The sequence below is a fragment of the Thunnus maccoyii genome, chromosome 23 (genome assembly GCF_910596095.1).
Source record: "Thunnus maccoyii chromosome 23, fThuMac1.1, whole genome shotgun sequence".
Lineage (NCBI taxonomy): Eukaryota > Metazoa > Chordata > Actinopteri > Scombriformes > Scombridae > Thunnus > Thunnus maccoyii.
In genome coordinates this window covers 919,260-941,987 of record NC_056555.1, presented here as the reverse complement: position 1 = coordinate 941,987, position 22,728 = coordinate 919,260, and the positions used below count along the sequence as shown (strand labels likewise).

The window sequence follows — 22,728 nt, the reverse complement described above, 5'->3', positions numbered from 1 at the left end:
AGGTTAAATCAGTGTTCCTGACTGCTACAGTACGTACAGTGGTGACTAGCTCCAGCTGTTGGCAGTAACGTTGTTCCGTCTGCACCAACTCTCTTGCTGTTCGGCTGCGTTTTCTCTCCCAGCGTTCCCTCTGCTCCTGGATACTGCTACACCCAAGTGGACCGGATGGACAAGGGGAGAAACTCATGGTCAAAGTATCGAGGAGATCACTGCAGAGACATAAGCAAACAGACCAGGTTACAGACAGGTTTACAACAAGCGGCAACCTCTGGGGCTGTAAAATGAAGCCGAGGAAGAAGTGCCAAAAACTGCAGTTCCTTGAATACCCACTTGAGGCTCCAAAAGCGAGTCATTCCCCATAGACCCCCATGTTAAAATGCCCAACTTTACAGCAGAGATAAACATGTTTACAGCCTGGTACAAAAAACGGTTTTGGTCTCTATAGATAATTTTCCCTTTCATGACAAATGTGCGGGGGGTGAATTTTTATATAACTCACCCATTTAAGTTTTATTAAGCCGTAAAGTTATGCATAATGAAAGACATGGCTGCTTTGAGTGACAGGTCCACCAGCCGCTAGGTGACTTGTTTCAGCCATTCGGCCCGCCTCTTTGCCCATTTTTGATTGGCTGGGAGTTAGGCAGCGTCATGCACTGCTAAGATGGCGAAGGCCGGAGCGGCTCACTTTGAGCTTCAAAACCGCTCCTCAGAAACCAACGAGTGACGTCACAGTAATTATGTCCATATTTTTAAACAGCCTATGGTTTACACTAAGGGTCAGATTATGTAAGATAATGTCTTATTTATTTATTGGGACCATGTACAGTGTTAAACATAAATGTTATCATTTGATGTACTGTACCAGAGTTAGCTAATTTTCATCTGCAGTCCCTTCGGCAGGTCACAATTAAAACATATAAACAGTACAAAGCAAAAAACACACGGGACACATAATACAAAATACGAAGCTACACACAATAGCACATCACATACACCACAATGTCAACTATAAATTAATAATGTAAGTTTGTCAAATTAAAAGCAAGATTATTTGTGTTCATGAGAAGACCATGAGATAAATGTAGAGTCAGTGGTTACAGAGCTGAGTAGCTTTTAGCAGACTTTTTAATTTGGTTTTAAATGTACTGATGGAACTGCAGCTCCTCATATCATCAGGTAGGGCATTCCCCTGAGTTGTGGCTTTTATGCAGTGTGCTTAAAAGTGTGTTCTTAAAGTTCTAATTTGGATCCAGTGTCACAGCAAGATATTTAACCAGTGACTATGTTGAGAATATCCACTTTAGAATGTTGTACCATGATTTTAGAGAAAAACATACCTTTTGTCTTGTTTACATTTGCACTCAGACATGGTTGATGAAGCTGATGTGTGATGCTTTCCAACATAGGCTAATTGTTAGCTTACCTGCTGCTAACTCAGCTGTTGCAGCTTTTGCATGTGTGTACACAACAGTGCCATCTGCATACATTTGCAGTTATATATCATGACACTGCTGAGGGAGATCATTAATATTTAGGCTAAATAACAGGGGACCTAACACTGACCCTTGTGGAACACCCATTGTGCACTTCATGTTATTGGACAGTGCGTCACAAACTTTAACACATTGTCTCCTATTAGATAAATATGAAGACATCCATGCCAGTGCTCTAGATGAGAAGTTACATTTATAGAGTTTCGATATTAACATCATGATTGTGTCGAATGCTTTAGGCAGATCTAAAAATACAGCACCAACTACTCCTCCTTTATCAAGTCTTGATTTAATTTGCTCTATTAAGTGCAAGGTAGCAGTTTCAGTGGAATGATTTGCTCTGAAGCCAAATTGCATACAGTGTAGACTGGGGATGCCACAGTGAGGAAATTTTCCCACCGACTAAGAAACTCGTGACAACACCAGTGTTATCAGTTACATCGGACGCTTTACAAAATAAGATATTCGTCAATGACGCTCATCTGTAGAGCCCTTACTTTGATCTTTAACATTAGATTTTTAGTTCAGTGTAGCTGCTGTCCTTTGTTTGTGAGTTAGTGACAGCTGGCTTCAGGCTGCCGTTAGCAGGTTGTCCTCTGTCCTCCGTGTACAGCCGGGCTGCGGTGCACCCAGACAGGGACAAGCCAGAGGACGACTACCACTTAGAACCAGAACCAGAACCAGAGCAAGTCGCCTGCCAGCCGGAGAGAGACACACCAAGAGCAGGCTGAGCAGGCAGAGAGCAGAAGAGTTGCTGCCAAAAACAAGCACCGAGACCCAGAGAGACATGAGAGCAGCTGCTCGCTAACAGCTAATGTTACATTTGTTTACATCAGCGGGACGGAGAACACTCTGTCCCGCGACTCTGCTGCTGCTGCAGATGCTCCCGGAGAAGACACTGTCAGTTTATAATTGTAGCTTCCCTCGTCTGACTAAGTATTGATAACACACTTGATACTTTTCAAATTGGAGTTTTTTTATTTGATGAACGTGGGCGCTGATAAGCAAAAATTATATAAATGGGTTTGTTTCTATAGAAAAAAGCAAAACTATGGTATGGGCGGTGGGCAAGTAATGTAATCGGTGTATGTCCCAACACCAATAACATCGACCACCGTGGCAAGCCTAATGTAGACCAAAATTGCTTGTATTAAGAAATGCTGTCAGTTGTTCAATGACAACTTTCTCAGCAACCTTTGAGAGAACTGGCAGAATACTTATTGGTCTGTAGTTACTGGCTTCAACGCGGTCTCCAGATTTAAAAACAGACGTGACAATGGCACATGTCCAGTCATCAGGAAAGGAGCTGTATTTAAAAGACAAGTTAATTAAGTTAATTAAATGAGCAATGGGGGGAGTTAAAATATCTTTGTGTGATTTGACAAACATGGTGTCAAATTGGAAAGCATCTCTACTTTTGGAGCTTTTTAAAGAGCTGATGATTTTGTTTACTTGTAACTCATTAGCCTCTACCAGCTCAAAAACCTGGACTGTAGCATCTATAGGAACAATATGCGGTTTCTTTTTCGTCATTTTTTTCCTAGCTCATGTACAGACTCAAGAAAAAAATATTAAAAACAGAAGCAACAGTAAGATGATCTTCAATTAACTTTCCCTGTACTTTGAGTTTAAAATATAAAAATATAAAAATTTTGGCTCCATACCTATGAGATTATCAGTGTTTTTCCAGATCAATTTACTGTTGCCTTTTGCCTCATACAGTATATTGAGATAAAAACAAGATTTAGCTTCTCTTAGCTCTTGGATAACTTTGTTCCTTAAACCGTTCAGCATGTCAGTGTCTCTTCTAGTTTTAACTGCCTTCCTTAGTGCAGCATCTCTAGATTTCATTAGTTCCCACAAATTTTCATTAAACCACAGTTGTTTTTATTTTTAGATTTTATCTGTATCCTCACATTAAATATTTCCCTCACAGAGTTGATTCTGTGAGTGAAAGTATCACAGCCATAGTCCAGATCATCAGAGGACAGTGCATCATCCCAGTTCAAGCTGTTAATTTCTAGGTCTGTAGTCAACCAAAGAAAATCTTGGTCGACTGAAATCGTACATAATCATCAACTAATCGATTAGTCGCGGGATGTTCTGAATACACACCCGTTTTCACAGGTAATTTGTTAGTCTGTCCCTCCTGCCGCAGGACATAATGGATTAATCCTGGAAGGCTGCTGATGTAGCACTTTTCTCCTTATGAAAGTAACACAGCAGTTATTCAATCAATGAGAATTTAGTCGGATGAGAGCAATATAGACCAACTAATCGACCAGTCGACCAGGAGACTACAGCCCTAGAAATTATGTAAATATAAATAGTTTGCTGTGATTTACTTTTTATATGAACTGCTACTCCACTATAGCACTTGTTTTGACTCTTTTATAAGCACAAAGTTTAGTTTCAAGAAGGGAACAGAGCATTATAATATGTCAAGATGTTAATTTCATTGACAACTCTTCTTGCTTAGCTTGGGGTATGCACTGGAGGATCACTAGCTTAAATCTATTTTTAGTCAGTTTTCTCACATGTAGGGTTAGGTTGTGATCCGATAAATCAGTGATTAAATTATAACTTTTAGTTATTCTTTCTGGACATAAGAGTTTGTTTGTATGTCATGTTGCCTGACTGCATCGGAAGATAAAAGTGTTTGTAGCTCTTCAAAACTGGAACACTCAAATGTGAGAATTTTAGGGCTGTAGTCAACCAAAGAAAATCTTGGTCGACTAAAATCGTACATAATCGTCAACTAATCGATTTATGGGGGGGGGCATATGCTCTCGTCCGACCAATCAGAAATTGGTCAGACAAGGGCATATCGACCAACTAATCAACCAGTCGACCAGGAGACTACTACAGCCCTACAGAATTTGATTCTTGATTGAATATGTTTGGGTTTTTGGACTGTTGGTCAGACAAAATAAGCAAAAGATGTCACTTTGGGCTCTGGTAAAGTTTGATAAACATTTGTCTTTTTTCCAATTCTACAGCTTTATGTCTATCTTTATATAAAATAAAATCCATAATGAAAATAACCATTAGATGCAGTCTTACACCAGTCACTGGTCACTCCCTACTACTATCATCAAACCCTCCCCCAGCTGGCCTACGGTCATAAAGTGTCCTCCCTGCAGTCCCTCATTGGTGTTATCTCCTTTGTATTAACGGAGTGAGGAGTGGGCAGAGAGCAGAGCTTTATCAGCAATTAACCCCTATAGTGGGCAACCAGGGTACACCTCTCCCACAGGGACACACTCACAGGATGAGCCTGACTGTGATTGGATGATGGGCTGAGCTACCATCCAACAAACTACACACTGCTGGAGTTTCACATAAAGCCTGTGTCTTAAGATGAAAACTCCACTGCCCCTGTGTGTATGCTGAAAGAATTCTTCACCTCAACTCAATGGCTTTTGTTCAACATGTGTAAACATTACATCTGGGTTACGGCAGGCATGCCATACTCATTCAATCAATAGAAACCTTCCTAAGATGCCTGGCTGACTCCCATATTAAACAGAGGTTACTGTAGCATGGAAACATGTCACTGCTTCCATGATTTAACACCGTTCTCATAAAGTGTCATTTTAAGATGAACTAAAAACAAGATGGTGTGGAGTGGTTGTTTAAGCTAATACAACTAGATACTAAGATACTCTGTTTCAATTGCAGGATTTGAGTGTGGAATTCATCCTTGTCGGATACAGGACTAACATTTAGCTGGAAACATAGCTACTTCGCTCTGGTTAATATTTATTAAAACTAAACTGGAGGAGGATGATCAAAAGGTCCAGAATAGCTACTAAATAAATCTTGCGTTGAGTTTGTCTTGCAAATATTACACCATCAGGGTCACTTTTCATGATATATTTATAGTCTTTATTATTATTATTATTATTACTATATATTGTATTAGATTAGATTTGATTCTTCACTTTAGTATTTCCATTTTATGCTACCTTGTGCTTCTTCTCCACTACATTTCAGAGATAAATATTGTCCTTTTTACACCACTACATTTATTGCACAGCTATAGTGCAACTTATTTTTCTGATCAATATTTTATATGTAAAACATATGATCAATTTATAAAATATGCATTGTTATAGATTAGACTAGCAGACATAAATTGTTAAAATTAGCTCCACCTTGACCACATTAAAATTATGCTTACGTGTCCACAATAATGAGTATTCATGTTCATTGTGGTATTGCTACATTTACTTAAGTCAAAGATATTAGTAATTTTGCCACCATTGATTATAAGCATACTTAAAAGCACAAGCCATAATACAGTTATGGAATCCTCCAGCAATTTAACTTGAATCACAGACTTGGAACTTCTGTCACTCTCACAAATTGATTGACAGGTCTGACAGAATTTTAAGGTAACATGGAAAATATTTTTAAAAAACAGTTTTACATAGCCTACTTCATTCAGGGGTTAAACACCGTAACAATGAATGCAGGGACAGTTCAAAAAGCATGAGCAGCATTTAAGGCGTGGCTTTGGTAAATTAGGGATCATATTCAGTTGTTTTGCCATTGATTAGGCTTACTTCTACGTTTCACTTTAATGTTCAGGTAAAACGTTCAGGGTCCTTCCAGTGTACACTGTAGCCATCATATTTTTCATGACAGGACGGTCCCAGGTTATAGTTACGCTACAGTCCCACAACCTGCTAGTAACTGTTTACGTCGACATTTTAACATTAGGTTACTGACATTTTCCAGTAACATTTATCTGTCTAACCCGCTTATCATGCCCAGAATAAGGCTACAGCTGCAGCACTACTAACGTTAAGAGAATAAAAAACTTTTAATAAAATACTTTCATGCTACATAGTGTATGTAACAATGTCGCAGCAAAAAGTAACTATTAACGTTATATTTTTGTCGCTTGAATCCTACACTAACAAAACCTCTGAAAAGTTTACAGTAACGCTTTTCCCTGTAAGAAGGAAAGCGCTCTTGTATTTACATAAAATGTTTTAAACCGTGTGTTGCTGTGATAAGAGGCTTACCTTCAGGTAACGTCTCCACTTTTAATCAAGGCGCTCTTTTCGGATTCAGCTTCCTTCTTCCGGGCTGCGATGTTGACGCGCAGGCTGATTGGCTGCTCCACACCAAAACATTAACAGGAAATACCTCCCTGGACTGATACAGCGACACCCTGACCTCCGTTTAACATGCCGACATACACAGCAGATAGCCTATTGATAAGTGGAATAAACCTCTCAGTAACAGACACTCAACTATGTTACATTTCCTTCAGCAAAGTTCTTTGCCAGACAGGAGTTTGGAAATAGTCCAGATAGAGTCCATATTCCCCAGCACAACCCCACCCACTATAGTTGTTTTATTTGCCATGTACACTCAGTGAGCAGCGCACTTTATTAGGAACTCCTGTGCAATCTAATGGAATCCAATACAACAGCTCTGCCATAAATTCTACTTTTACAAAGCTTGTATATTTTTAGTTTTTGTTGACATGGTCAGAAAGGTGATAATTCTACTTTATGTTTATTATTGAGGTCACAGTGGGTGTTGGTTGTACTGGAGTGCATTGTTCCTTATATTTTGTCCAATTTTCAATTAAATCAGCACGACCCAGTTGATTCACAGACACAGTGGATCTTTTGGGGGCCCTTGGATTCTGGTAAATCAGCTCTGCTTGAGATTAAAACAGTTGAATAACCTTTTGTTTTTCATTTTTTGTTGTTTTCTTTCTGTTTCCTTCTCTAACTTATTCTTCAATAAATTTTACTCTTTACTACTAATTAAAGATACAACAGAACTGGCAACAAGTGGTGAGAAATGGTGCACTGGTTGATATAAGAAAACGCTGCACAGCAGTTTGCAGCTCATTATGAGATAAAAGTGATGCCCTCAGTAATCAGGCCGTGATGCAAGAGGCTATAGCATGAAATCCACAAGGACAGAAGACTTTCAAGTGAAAAAATAAGATGCATTTTTCTGGAGTGTATCCCAGGCTGCAGTTCATGTTGCTTGCAGCTCCACAGAGCAGTGAGAACACTGACATCTAGTGCTGATAGAGGTCAAGTCCTGCTGCAAGACAGGATACAAGTCAGGAGGAGGACTGCTGGAATCCAATATCTCATCTCTACTTGTAGAGATGTACATGTGGCACTGGATAGCCTATGGTATCTCAGTTGATTCAATATATGTAATATGAATACCACATCCACTCATATAATCAAATCACACGATACACTGTATTTTACTGTAACTGAGTTACAGTAAGGGAGGACAGGGTAAGTCGAACCAGTGGGTAAAATGAGCCACCCCTTTTATCTAGGTAACCATAAACAAAAGTAATCACGTGACCACAATTAAGAAACTATAGTTCACATTACTCAATCCATCTTGGACTCAAGCACATGGAGAGAGAGTAAGCAAACCAGAGCAAAAAAAAAAAGATTTTTGTCATGCCAAGTGAATTTATCATGTTGCTAAAGTCAGTCTTGTATCTTAATTAAAATGTATATGTTTTGGACATTATTACATGTTTATTTAAGTCAGTGTAAGATAATTTTGAACCTTATTAATGCCATATGTGTAAAGTTTGGAGCGCTTGTGGTGCGCTCTGAGCCTTTGTTCCTTTGTTTACCTGTGCAGGTAAACTATTGTCTGCTCGTGTGACTGTATGTGGATTTGAGGGAAAGGACAATACATTTGGGATGGCTTTGCAGGGTAAATTGAACAATTTGTGCATGGTTTTACTTTTGTGAAACGTTTTGTTGTGTTATTTCTTACCTGGATTTTACGGAGAGTCTAGCTTGTTTGCTCGTTGTTGGGGGGTGTTCCATCAAGCTGGCTAACGGGATAGTCTGGCTTATTTCGTTAAACCTCGCTAATTTAAGTGAGAGTTCCGTTCTATCACTGTGGCTTATATGAGTCCCAGCTCAGTAACCATGGTAACGTAGTCAGCAGAACTAGCCTGCTCCATGGCAGGCTAACTGTCAAGCTTAACTCAGCTGCATGTCAAAGAATGTCCAACAGACGGAAACAGACTCTCAAAAGACGGTTCCATCAAGTGTCTTTTCACACTCGCATCACTTGTCTGTGTTCAGGAAACATAAAATAGCAGAACTGTGAGGGACTTTTACAAAAAATACTGAAGTAAATCCCCATTTTATTCATGGTCACTCCTGTATTGGACTGAACTCTTTTATTTAAAAGCTTAGCGTTTAGTTAAGAAGTTATTTATTTATTTATTCATTCACTCATTTTGTTCAAGCTGTGAAGACAAAAAGAAAATTAAATAAAGGTCAAAACATGTCCTTCTGCTGTGTTTAAATGTAGGCTATACAGTATTAACTGCTTATAGCAAGCAAAATTCACCGCTCTCTTCGCCTTTTCTGCCGCCGAGGAAAAGAAGGAACTTGTCACTGGCAAAAGTCAGAACCTGCTGCTTCAAAAATGCTCACAATGCGTTTGAAACAGCTGTACTGTGTTTTGAAACAGTCAATAAAATTCAGTAACTCTATATTCATGTAGGGCAATAAATATACAAACATCAATAAGATGGTATTCTGCATGAGAAATAAAGAAAAAAAAAAGGTTATGATATTATAGTGATATTTGACCCGAACAGACGTGATCACTAAGCGGTTTCCCCTGTACTTATATCCCACTCCAGTTTCCTTATCTCCAACTGCAACTTAATTTCTAACTTTCATTGACGCTTGTTAATGGACATTTTGTGGAAGAGAAAATGTGTCAAAGAGTATGATAATGTTGGGCAGTTGGTTCTCTTAAGTTGCTGACAATGTCATTTTAATTATACATCTGATATTATCTAGCCAGTGATAATATAACCACACTGATCTGAAGGGCAATACTACTGAATGCTCATTTATTAACAAATAAAGATGAAACCATAAACAGGGACAAGTGCTGCTCTTCACTTTCCCCACACAGACTCATCAAGCCGGATGCAGGGATTGTGTCAACCATTCTGGAGATAAGTTCACTCCTCTAACCTTTAGGCTATCACTACTTACCTACAGGTATGCATTTAATCTGTCATCAATTTTGTGCCAAGCCATCTCCTTCACCTTTTTAATTGTAGCAGTATTGGCCTTTTTGGTGAAAACCCCTTTATATTCTTCATATAATTTCATTAGCAGGTTTGCTTTGCTGCGGAGAAGAACACCGCTCTAGTTTTCTCTTCTTTTTGCGACATAGTATAGTCTTTTCTATAATCGACTGTTCTGGGCTGCTTATGTACTCTGTGCATTTCAAGCTTATTCCAGCCTAGCTAGATTTAGCGCTGACTAGAGGCAGCTAAACTGCGTTAGTGGAATGGCTTGAGCCTCAAGTGAAAGTTGACGTTAATTCTAGCCAGGCTTTTTCAAGTAAGTGCAGCTTTCTTCAGCTGCGTTGATGGAACACCCCTCTGATGCGAACATGGGTGAAGCTTTGCTTGGGAGCATGTCCGTGGTTTCGGGAGGGTTGCTAGTCCACAAGTCGCTCTCCTGATCCAGCGGTCTTTAGTGCATAAGTAGGGGAGAACGGGGTAAATCGAGCCAGTGGGTAAAATGAACCATAAACAAAAGTAATCACCTGACAGTAACAGTGATGTGGTGTTGGAGGTCCCGTCGCTGTCTGAGTTTCCTGTGTTGCTGTCGCACAGTGAGGTAGTGCAGGAGGAAAGTAATGATTCTTCTCTGACAGACATATTTGAGCGGGTTTTGTCGGCCTCTGAGATAAATAGTGCTGCCAACGAATACTTCTTGCATAATGGTTTGCTGTTCAGAAAGTGGATTCCTGTGGGTGAAAACTGTGTGAATGCTGATGTTTTCCAGATAGTGGTGCCAGCTAAGTTCTATCCTCTTGTCTTGAAAGTGGCACATGACGAGTATGGACATTTTGGTGTGCGCAAAACATACCTTAACATCCTTAAACACTACTTTTGGCCGCATGTCAAGCGGGATGTATCCGGGAGGTTTTGCATCGATTTACAGAAAGTAAATGCTGTCACAAAATCTGACTCATTTCCGTTACCATGTATGGATGACTGTATCGATCAGGTGGGGTCTGCGAAGTTTGTGAGCAAATTTGATTTGCTTAAAGGATATTGGCAAGTGCCTCTGTCTAAGCGTGCACAAGAAATTTAAGCATTCATCACTCCGTCTGGCCTCTATTCTTGGCACTCACATCTTCAGTGCATCCGGGCGCTGTTTGATCGCTTGGCTGAAGCGTGGCTTACTGTTAATTTGGCTAAATGCGATTTTGCTATGGCTACAGTGACATACCTCGGCCGTGTGGTGAGACTAGGTTGTGTGGCTCTAGTCAAGGCCAAGGTTGTGGCTGTAGACAAAGAAGGAACTTAACAAAAGTTCTTGGGTTTAGTGGGTTATTATAGGAGTTTCTGTAAAAACTTCTCCACTGTCATTTCCCCCCCATGGAACTGCTTAAGGCCAAGGTGAAATTTGTTTGGTCTTCTGTGTGTCAGTCAGCTTTTGAAAGTGTGAAATCTGTCTTGTGCTCTTCTCCTGTTCTAGCTGCTCCTTGTTTCGATTGAGCATTCATGCTCCAAGTAGATGCCAGCCAGGTGGGAGCAGGTGCTGTCTTGCTCCAGAGTGAGCACCAAGGGGTGGTGAGGCCAGTCAGTTTCTTCTCAAAAAAGTTTAATAATTACCAGCGCAATTATTCTGTTATTGAGAAAGAGGCTTTGTCATTTATTTGGGCTTTACAGCATTTTAGTGTATATGTAGGAGCAGGAGGACCAATGGTGGTCTACACAGACCACAATCCTCTGACTTTTTTGCATTCCCTAAGGTATCAAAACCAGAGGCTAATGAGGTGGGCATTGTTTCTTGCTTACATATTAAAGGTACAGACAATGTTATTGCTGACGCATTTTTGCGTGCTCCTCAGTGTTGACTAGTGTGAACTGAGTTTAATATACTGCCCTGTTGTTCTGTCTTATTCAACTGTTGTTGCTGTGCCTGTCTTCTTAATTTGTTTCTCAGGCGCCGGGTTGCTGAGGACGGGTGGGGCAAGAGTATCTAGTACAAGGGTGGTGTATTTATTATTTTTGTTTTTTGGGGGGTGGGGTTGTTTTAAGTAATTGTGACTTGTCTTATTGTGGGTGGGTTGGTGGTGTGTCGGTGACCTCCTTGGGACACTGACTTGAGGGGGGGGGGGGGGGGTGTATTGATGCTGGTGTGGTAATGCGTTATATTCTTGTCTACAAAGGTATCTTGGAGAGTGTGGGTGTGGCAGCCAGCTGAATTTGGAGCACCTGTGCCTATTGCTGCCATGGGGGTAAAAGGCGAACTCCCAGCTTTGTTGGAGCTCTCTCTCACCTTGACGCATCCCAGCCAGCAGCCGCAGGCTTTTGTTTTTCATTTGATTCTGGTTTTGTTGTTACACATCCACATGTGGGTGTGGATGTGTTATTCACACATCCACACCTACATGACTGATGTTACTGACTGACACACTACATATTTGCAATTATTGCTTCAGTTGATTACTTTATTATAATTATCTTTAATTTGGTGCCATCCATTGTGTCCATTCCCACATTTGTCATGGCCTAGGAGCCGGGTTATGACAATAACTCCAGGATCTTACATTTAGGAATAAGTGACAACAGAAACAAGAGACAATGGTTTTTGTATGTAGAAATGAGTTTGTTATCCATTTGACTACAGAACAACTACAGAGTTCATCAACTTAATGGGATATATGAGTCTATATCCCTCAATTACATGACCAAGCAGAATAACAACACAATGTTACACTAACTGACAACATATTTAGTTATCGATAGGAAAGTACTAGTAAGTTCTTATAAATTATGTGTGACTATTTACCAAAACCAATAATGAAGTTAAAACTAACTAATAAGACACAAAACACAAGGTGAATTAATTCTTTTAAAGAAGATCTAATGAAACTAGATTAGAATAAGGTTGAATAAGGTTGAATAATGATGTAGATGAAGTCTATGAGACATTTTTGTCCATATTAACAGCTCTTTTTCATTTTCTTCTTCTTATTATTATTTTTTATTGGGACATAATATATACAACATGTAGCATATATGTGTTTTTTTTTCTTTTATTCCCACCCTGTGCCAAGGCTTAGTTGTTCCCATCGCTTTAGGAATTTGTAGTTTTCTTTCAGATGTTAATCTTTCTATCATACAGTGTGTTTTAAGAAACACACTGTATGATACAAAGATCTGATCTGATAAAAAAAAATCTGATATATTAAACTGTGTGCATATTTTTTTCTTTATTATGAATGCTTCTCCAAACAGGATTACAATATTACTGAAATCTGATTTACTGCTACTTAAGTGTCCTAAAATTACAGTTTGTAAATTGATAGTATATTTTTTTTTATCATAGTTCAATGTCCACTTTTGGACTTGATCCCAAAATAAAGCAACAATAGGACAATACCACATCAAATGCAAGATCGATTCCTCATCATCATTGCAAAACCTACACAAGCAAGTTTGTTCTAGGCCCCAAATAGACAGCATATTTTTGGTGGGTAAAAATTTACATATTATCTGTATTTGTATTATACCTATGGATAAATCTAGGTTGAATTATGGATAATATTAAATGCATATTTCCATGGAATTATTATATTGATTAGTCTTCCCACCTATTTAAGGTATTTATAGGATTTATAACTATCATGTCTTTGACTATATTGTATTTATTCCTTTTTTTAATGTTATTTTTATTTCCATTCATCCATCATAGGTCTCTACCATATGGGCAGCATACCAGTTGTTTTCTTGGTTTTTTAGTTATGGGATTTCTCCAGACATTAGATACTGATTCAATAATTTTATTATCTTCAAGTGGTGTGCATACTAGACCATAATTTTGCTATTGCTGTCTATTAAATCATTCACAAATATAATGTTTCTATTTAGTAATTGTTTGTTTAAGGGTGATTATCTATTTTTTGTTGTAACATGCTATTTATTGTATCTGGGGGGTGATACTGGTAATGTGGCCCCTTTGCAATAGTGTCTTCCTTGAAAGCTGACATTAAGGGAAATAAGTCATTTTTTTAACTGGCTGAAGTGGGTATTTTTTAACTTTAAGTAATCTTGCTGAGAACCAGTGTTGGACATGATATAATTTTGGTATGATAGATGCTTTTAGGAAATAATTTAATCCTTTTAGGTTCAAAAGTGTCAAGCCTCCCTCTGCTATATAAATCTATAAATATGCTCTTTTGATTTTATCTGGTTTGTTATTCCATATAAATTCAAATATTCTTTATTCATATTTTTTGTACAGTTAATAAGGATATGTATGTATGTATATATATATATATATATATATATATATATATAGATAGATAGATAGATAGATAGATAGATAGATAGATAGATAGATAGATAAGTCCATAAGTCCATCTGATAGTAAAATTTGTAGGTAATTATATAATTTCCAGGAATCCATACACCTGATTGTGCATTTATCAGAGTTTGGTTTCAAGCCTGATGTCTTTGAAAACTGATCCAAGTCTTCATTTAAGGCCAGTATTGAGTTCACAGTCAGTATTAATGTAAAATTTGTGTCATCTGCATACATTGTTACTTTGGATTCTATATTATTTACAAAAAGACCCTTTATGTTACTGCTATTTCACACCTTTTGTCCTAAAATTTCAATAGATAAAATAAATAAGTAGGGGGACAGGGAACGGCCTTGTTTCAAACCTCTTTTCAAATATGTTGTTTCTAAGAGTTCATCATAATGAATTATTTTACATTTTGAATTGCTATAGAGTGTTTTCATCCAATTAATTATGGATGGACCAAAATAGAAATAGTGCAGACATTTGTACATAAAGTCTAATCATAGATTATCAAAGGCCTTTTCGAGATCTGCAATAAAAACTATACCAGGTTCTTGTACTCTATCATAAAACTCTATTATTTCTAAAAATCTGTCTAATGTTATCATTTATACTTCTCCCTTTCATGAATCCTGATTGATCTGGATGAATGATCCCAGGTAATACCATTTTTATCCAAATGGCAAGACATTTGGCAAGTATTTTTGCACCATAACACAGTAATGTAATAGGCCATCAGTTTTTGAGATTTGTTTTAAAATTAGTGAAATCAGCCCTTCTTGTTGAGTTCCTGATAGTCTCCTTTCCATATATGCACTACTAAAAAAGGTTATAAAAGGTTTGATAGAATTCAACTGGTATTCTATCCAGGCCTACAGCTCTTAAAGGCTTTAGAGGAATTAAAGGCCATGGACAGTTCATCCTCTGTGTATCGGTCCCTCACATAAGGCTTTCTCTTCAGATGTTAATCCATTCATTCACGAACAGTGCGTACGCACAAATCTGTGCTTCAACTGTGAATAGGAATGTTTTAAGGACAAATCCAAGATTCATCAATATATTCTTACCTGAATTTGTTCTTACTCTGCGAACAAAATTTGAACTGCCTTAGACCATGTGTACGCACAAATCATAAATGTCTCATGGTCTTAAAAAATGATATAGTCAATATTTATTCAATGTAAACAGTATATTAGAACCACAATTCTTTAAAAAATGATTGGGCCTAAATATACAACATTCAAAAGTGTGAAATTCCTAATATTCATCATCAAAATCATTACTATAAATGTAATTAATATAATATAATTAATATATTAAAATTGTCCTGTTCTCTCTTTTAGATGACAATACCTTATATATCAGAATTTCCATATTGCAATGTGACACCAATTCATTTCCCCCATCAGATTTGGCTGTGATATATGCAGCTGGTTAACCAGCAGCATGTTCAGTGTTCCTCACAGCCTGACAGTTCAGTAGTGGCACAGGGAGGGGGCTCAGCTTTCAGTACATCACGGCCTGTTGGGGACAGAGATGAAACACGATGTGATGGGATGTAGTTAGATCAATTCACAGATCTACACATTTACCAAGTTTTTATTTTGTTAAGAACGTACTGTGTGGAAGTGGTGCAAGTATGCAAGCTATATACAGGATTCACAATTGGGCTCCAAACAGTTATGCCAAATGGTAAGAACAAAATTGGTCAGTGTGCATGTGTCATGAATCTGATGGTAATTTTGTGTGCGCACTTATTTTGTGAGCAAAGAAGAAGAAGAACATTTCTACGTATGTGTTAGTAAATAAGGCCCATTGATGGGAAAAAAGAATGTGCTGATACTTAAAAGTGGGACTAGGGGATTTTGAAATGAAAATATTTTAGAAAAATATTTATGTTTTTCTTTGATAATATCTTTGGGCCCTATAAATGTGGTGTTATTTATTATGAGTTTTGTGATTTTTTTTTTTTTTTTTTGCTGCATTCCTGTGCTGTAGGTTCATGAAGATTTTAGTTAATTGTTCTTCTTTTTCCATCCATTCCACTTTATTTTTGAAAAAGTTTTAGCTTGATTTTTCTTCATAGATAAGTTCTAATTCTTTTTTCCTCTTGTTTAAGAAAGTTTAATGTTTCTTTATTGTAATTATCATCTACAAGTTCAGATAATCGTTCGATTTGTTGTATTATATCCTGTTCTTTCAGACAGTGTTTTTTATTTTTCCTCAAACTGTATTGTATACAGCAGGGGTTCTCAACCTTTTGAAACTTAAGGCCCATTTCTGGTTGTTAAAAAATTTCCGAGAACCACCTTCCCAAATAAATGAACCCCCCCCCCCCCCCCCCCCCCCAAAAAAAAACAACAAAAAAAAAACATAATATGACAAAAAACACTGGGCTGTAAATATGTGTTATGCCACCTGTCAACTGTAATGACCAAAATAAATATTCTGTTTACCCTCAGTAAGACACTTGGGCTTGCTTCTGGGAAAAATGAGATGAAGTCATGGTGGGATGGGTGAGGGGTTGACATGCAGAGTAACATTCCAAGTTGCTTTCAGTTTGTTCCTTACCTTTGATTTTGTGACAGTCACAATGGAAAACCCTGACTCACATAAATAGGTGGTGGTGAAAGGCAACAGAAATTTGATTTTTTTCAAACACAGAGAAATCAGTAATTTAAATCAAAGTAAGAGTCTGTTTCATTTGGTCACCTGTCAGTGGCATCATACCCCCTCTACCAAAGAGTATACGTGCACAAGATGCATGCTTCGTGGTTGTCTGCTACAATGGCCTCTATCAAAGAGTATATACATACAAGATAATACATTGGCAGCATTGTGGTTGTCTGTCATGTTGGCGTCTACCAGAGAGTATACATGCATACAAGATAATACATTGGTGTTGTGGCTATTTGCCACAATAGCGTCTACCAAAGAGTATATGATACATACAAGATGATATGTTGGCGTTGTGGTTGCCCGCCATAATTTGAGTTTTATTCAGTTTTAAGCCACATTTTTATGATAAGCTTTTTAGATCTTTGTAGTTTTTAACTGTATCTTTTAACCGGATGAAGGGTTTTAGTCATTGGACATCTTGATCTTAAGTTATCAGAGGAACAAGCTGAGCAAAAGTTAACAGCAGCTTGGATAGCAGCCCCTCCCGGACGTCCTCTTTATGCTGAACAGTGGCGGAGAATCACCAATTTTTAACATGAAACTGCTTTACTCACTGTTTTTACAGTTTTATTCACCATGTACGTTTGTTTTGGAGAGGAGGAGACCTCTGCGGATAATTCAGCTCACGGTAAAAACCTGCTGAACGTCTGTATCTTAAGTTATCAGACAAGCTAAGCAAACATTAACAGCAGCTTTGCTCGCAGCCCCTACTGGACATCCTGTGTCCATTGAACAGTGTTGTACAAACACTGATTTATAATACGAAACTGCTTTATTCAGTGTTTTTATCTGTTTTAATCACCGGATCACTGTGGATAATTTGCCTCCCGGTAAAAACATCTTGAATGATGAACAACGAAGTAATTCTATGCCGGAGAAGCTGGTTGTTTGACAATGAAGACAATAACTCCCATAATCCCACACTACTTCACACTGTCATCACACGTCTTTTGTTATTTTTTTGATTGAGAGACCCCCAGGGGCAGAAATTACATATTGTGCATTTGAAATAAAACTGGTCATTGAAATTATGCATTTAATTTGATGATCCCATACAACCAAAGGGTTTGCTGTTCCTACATTTCGGCGAAAAAAATCTTCTATAAAAATCTTAGTGGCCTCAATAAAAACCTTATCTTCCAAGAATAACTGATTAAATTTCCAATATCCAGGACCTCTATTATGTTCAGAAGTAATCATATTTATTTCAGTAAGGTTATGATCTGAATGCATTTTTATTACTAACTATAGTTTTTGTGACTAAAGTGATCAGCTAAAGGAAACCAAAAAGTAGTCTAACCTTGCGTGGTTTAATCTTTGCCAGGTGTGCCAGAATACAAATACATTATTCGGCAAAGCACAAATCGTGGGTTTTTACAAATATTTGTTTCATACAAATATTTTTAAAAATATTTGTTTTCTGGAAAAAAACATGTCAAATACCAGCTTGCAGGTTGGTTACGTCGCTATCTCAGTCTCTCTCCTCTGCTCTGCTGTGACATCTATCAGCAGGTCTCAACGAGGGGAGTCACATCCACCTGCTACATGGTGCACATTTCCTAATTTGGACATCACTCCCAGAGTCTGGTTTGTTCCCCAGAGATAAAGCTGATATACTGACACACACAAAGTGCTCCCAAAGTGACTCTCCATAACCTGTTGTTCCCCCTCTCCTTTCCACAAAGTTAGGTTGTAATAAATAGGCAATAAATGAAAAGTGCAAACCAATAATTGACTTTGAAGGTCTTCCCTACACATTACACAGTGTGCTGTCTCTGCTGTGTTATTTGTGTATAAATAGATAGAGGTCTATTTGCACCAAGGCGTTGAGTTTTAGCTCAGTAGTCAGTGCAGTTGTCTATGATCTGGGAGACTCCAGTTTCAAGAACCGGTGTGGGGACCTCCTTCGTAAGGTAGTTTATTCATAAACACTTATTGTAACACTTTAATTTTTTAAAATTAAAAGTGCAATAAAAATGAAAACAAAAACAGGATTTTTAAGCCTCTTTCCACTTTTATTAGAATACAAATGCAAATAATTTGCTGCCTCAACAAATACAGATACAAATACAAATGCACATCCCTAGTGGATTGTTCATACTCCATATATCTACAAGGTCTAATAAGGCCATCAGATTCTTTATAGCACAATGAGCTTTTGGATGATAGTTTTTATCGTGGGATCCTTTTCTTTCCGTTTTATTATCTAAAACTATGTTTAAGTCTCCTACCATAATAACTTGATCATTCATAGTAACATATGTCTGTATATTTTGCAACAAAACCTCAAAGCAACCTGTGTTAGGAGCATAAAGATTAACTAGCAATGTTTGTTTGTGGTTGTTTTTCATGTCTAAATAATCCATCTCCCATCTGAGTCTACTTGTAGGGTGTTAAAAGTAGTATTATTTAAATTATTAACCATTATCATGACCCTTTTAGCAGTCCTTTGACCATGTGAGTAAAAAATATCACCTCCCCATTCATCAGCCCATTATTTTTCAACTTCAGGTGTGAAATGCATTTCTTTTAGGCAATAAATGTCATAGTTTTTATCATTTAGCCCAGAAAAAACCTCTCTTCTTTTCTTATCAACCAAACCATTGCAGTTATAACTGGCTATGCAAATCTCGCTCATCATATACAGAATTAAAATATCAAGTTGTTTTTAACTTTTGTAATACTACTGATAATAACACTGCTTAGGCTGTAGGCTATTCAGGCCACATGGCATCTACAAGGGGCCCGGACCCCATCCACCCCAGGTGCCCACCCTATAGACCCAATGGACCAGTCCAGCCCAGCCCAGAATAATAAAACAGAAATTTGCTGAAAAGCTGTGGTTAACTAAGGGCTTACAAAATGCATGTAAAAAGAAAATATATTATAAAAATATACACTGTATACATATTATAAAGATTTTTTAAAGAAAAGAACAAGAGAAGTAGAATATATTTAGACATATAAAACAAACTGACAAATAAGGTACAGCAAAGAGGATTATTATAAATTAGTGAAGGACAATAGAAATCATATTAAAAACACATGGAGAGTAGTGAATGACATTATTAAAAATGGAACTAAAAAAGAGGGTTACTCAACCTATTTCCTGACAAATATAATGCTACTATTAGGGATGTGCAGAGATCCCAGTATTTGTATTTGTATCTGTATTTGTTGAGGCAGCAAAATTATTTGTATCTGTATTTGTATTCGAATAAAAGTAGAAAAAGGTTTAAAAATCCTGTTTTTGTTTTATGACACTTTCAGTTTTAGAAAATTAAAGTGTTACAATAAGTGTTCATGAATAAACCCTCTATTGTAATACCTTACAATAGAGGTCTCCACATCAGAGACAGCAAATCATGTAATGTGTAGGGAGGAACTTCAAAGGCAATTATTGCTTTGCACTTTTCATTTATTGCCTATTTTTTACAACCTAACTTTGTGGAAAGGAGAAGGGGAACAACAGGTTATTGAGAGTCCCTTGGGAGCACTTTGCTTGTGTCAGTAGCTCTGCTTTATCTGGCGAATACCCCCAACAAATAATTTTTTAAATATTTGTATGAAACAAATATTCGTATAAAACCCACTATTTGTGCTTTGCCGAATAATGTATTTGTATTCGGGCACACCCCTAGCTACTATTAGTAATATGGATTTGGTTGCAGATGAATTTAATGCAGTGCTGCTGCTACGTACACACGCATCATGCACTGTGCATAGGGAATAACTTCACTCTTATATGGTGTGGTGTCCCCACAGTCACTTCACACATGAATAGTCAACTGTTGGTTATATGACAACACTTAGTTTGGAAGCATAATATAATATTATATAATATATAATAATTATCAATTATAAAATTAATAAAAAATATTAATATGAATTAATAATTATAGGGCACTACCCAGAATCTGGGACCGATAACCCAACAATAAGGTAGTCTTATAAAAGAGTTCACCTAGAATGCTAATATGTGAGGGATATCAACATTCAAGGGTGAACAAAGATGGTATGAATTCAAGCTCTGACTCTCTCAATCAGCCACTTTTCACAATATAAAAACAGTAATGACAAAAGACTTCTCTTTAAAGATATAACAGTGTTTATTTAACAATAGCAAAGTTAACAAAGTTAGCCAATGCTTTGAGCAATAAATCACTTTCTAAAATCTAATTCTACCTAAGCAACATACAGCTATGTACAATGAAGACACGTACAAGCGGGAGCATGTATATGTGTGTGTGTGTGTGTGTGTGTGTGTGTGTGTGTGTGTGTGTGTGTGTGTGTATGTGTGTGTGTGTGTGTGGGTCTTCAGCGGTGTCTACTTCAAAATAAAATACTGTACGTGTTTACTTCAAAATTAAATTACTATACGTGGAAATACAAGACTTAATGTTACTTATAAAACAAAAACAAATTAACTTGTTGCAGTAAAAGATTAACTATGGATATATTTGGTTGAAAAACAAAAGAGTAAATGTCTTAAGGGAGGAGGAATCTCTTGAGGCTGTTTTTATAAGTTAAAACGGATAAAACGGGAGGAATTTGGATGTGTTCTAAAGGGTTTTGCACCAAATTATTGATGAATATTCAATTTCTTTGTTCTAGGGGATTTAGGTGTGGCTGGTGGTTTGCAGCCTGCGCCTCCTGAAGTAAAGGAATTTGGGGAAATCTAATTCTGAGTTTTTACATGCAAAAACTCACACTTAAAGTCACTGTTGCCTATTATTTCACATTAAAGCTGTAAACACATTCTTTTCATAATGTCCAAGCATTCATGATATTTCTGATTAATAACAGTTCTATCAGCTTGTATCATATTTGTAAAATCATTCAAGAAACAGTTAAGCAGTTTACATGATTCATGATAAGTCAGTTCTTCTAATAACAAACATTAACCTTCATATTAACACTTCATGATGTCTAAGCATACAACCTGCGTTTTTCAACTTTCTCAAACTATTTACACATCTCAAACCATCTACTAAAATAATGTTTGAAATTATAGTGAAATGAAATAAAGTTAGGCAACACTTGTGTGATTAGATTACTGTCAGAAACATATTTAAATATAAGTTCAACATAACCCTTACTTCATAATATAAAAGCATTCAATGTGACTATTGTTTAACAATAAAAGAAAACTTTAAACTGAAATCCTTCAAACATAATGGGCCCTATTTTAACGATCTAAAGCGCACAGTCTGAAGCACATGGCGTAGGTGCATTTAGGGTGTGTCCAAATCCACTTTTGCTATTTTAATTGCGGAAAAATGGTTGATGGTGGTTGATGGCATGGTTCAAAGGGGTTGTCCATAGTCTCCTAATTAATCATGGGTGTGTTTTCGGCATAACATGCAATAATTCAATCAGAGTGGCATCTCCCATTTCCTTTAAGAGCCAGGTGCGCTTGCACCTTGGCAGATCGCTATTATGATGGCACATTTGCCAGAAGGGACACTTCTCTGCAGAGGAAACAGATCTGCTCCTGCACAAAGTGAAAGCGCACAATCCATAAGGAGCACACTGGCCCCTGCTGCTCCTGAACCCTCCCGTGGTCAGCCCCAGACCACCAGTTTAGATCCTGTTCATTCATTTGTTGCAAATGTATTTTCGTTTGGTTTTTGAAAAGGTTTATTTTTTTCATTACAGCTTTGGTTTCTTAAAAATCGTTTTGTTCAGTCATGGAGTAACAGGTCAAATCAGCGGTGTTTTAATTGCTGAAAGTATGGAAACCTGATCACTGTACTCTCAAAAATGTTAAAGAATATTTGTTAAATATTGTTCAAAAATTAAATCATTAATTTTAATCATGTAAAGAATGATTAACACAGTTATCAGGACTTGATCAGCTCTACAAGGTGCTGATCCTGCTGCTGGTAGCAGCTAGAAGCTGTGCAGATTTATTTCCTTTGTTAGTTTAATCATTGTTTTCACCTCATTTATTTCCCCATGTGTTCCTCATGTCATCATGTATTGATGCAACAGGAAAGTCGATCTGTGTCTGATCCATCATTGTCTGTCCGTTTAAATACCTCCGTGTATTGCCACGATTTGGTCAAATAATTTTTAAATAAGTTTTATCCATCATTACTGTGATTAGTTCATTCTGATTTGGTCATTCTGCATTTGATGGGCATTTCTGGTACAGCTTTAAACTGGTTTCATTCTT

General features: G+C 37.3%; 1 protein-coding gene across 1 annotated transcript in view; it reads right to left on the bottom strand.

Moving 5' to 3' along the window:
* The window catches only part of arhgef39 (Rho guanine nucleotide exchange factor (GEF) 39), a 102,368-nt gene extending 95,738 nt beyond the window's left edge, over positions 1 to 6,630 (bottom strand). Inside the window, exons 1-2 of the mRNA XM_042403642.1 lie at positions 6,527 to 6,630; positions 38 to 209 (exon numbers count right to left, since the gene is read on the bottom strand). Of these exons, the coding sequence (XP_042259576.1) occupies positions 38 to 187 (150 nt within the window). The 5' untranslated portion in view covers positions 188 to 209; positions 6,527 to 6,630. The remainder of the gene's footprint in view (positions 1 to 37; positions 210 to 6,526) is intronic.
* Between the last annotated feature and the right edge of the window lie 16,098 nt (positions 6,631 to 22,728).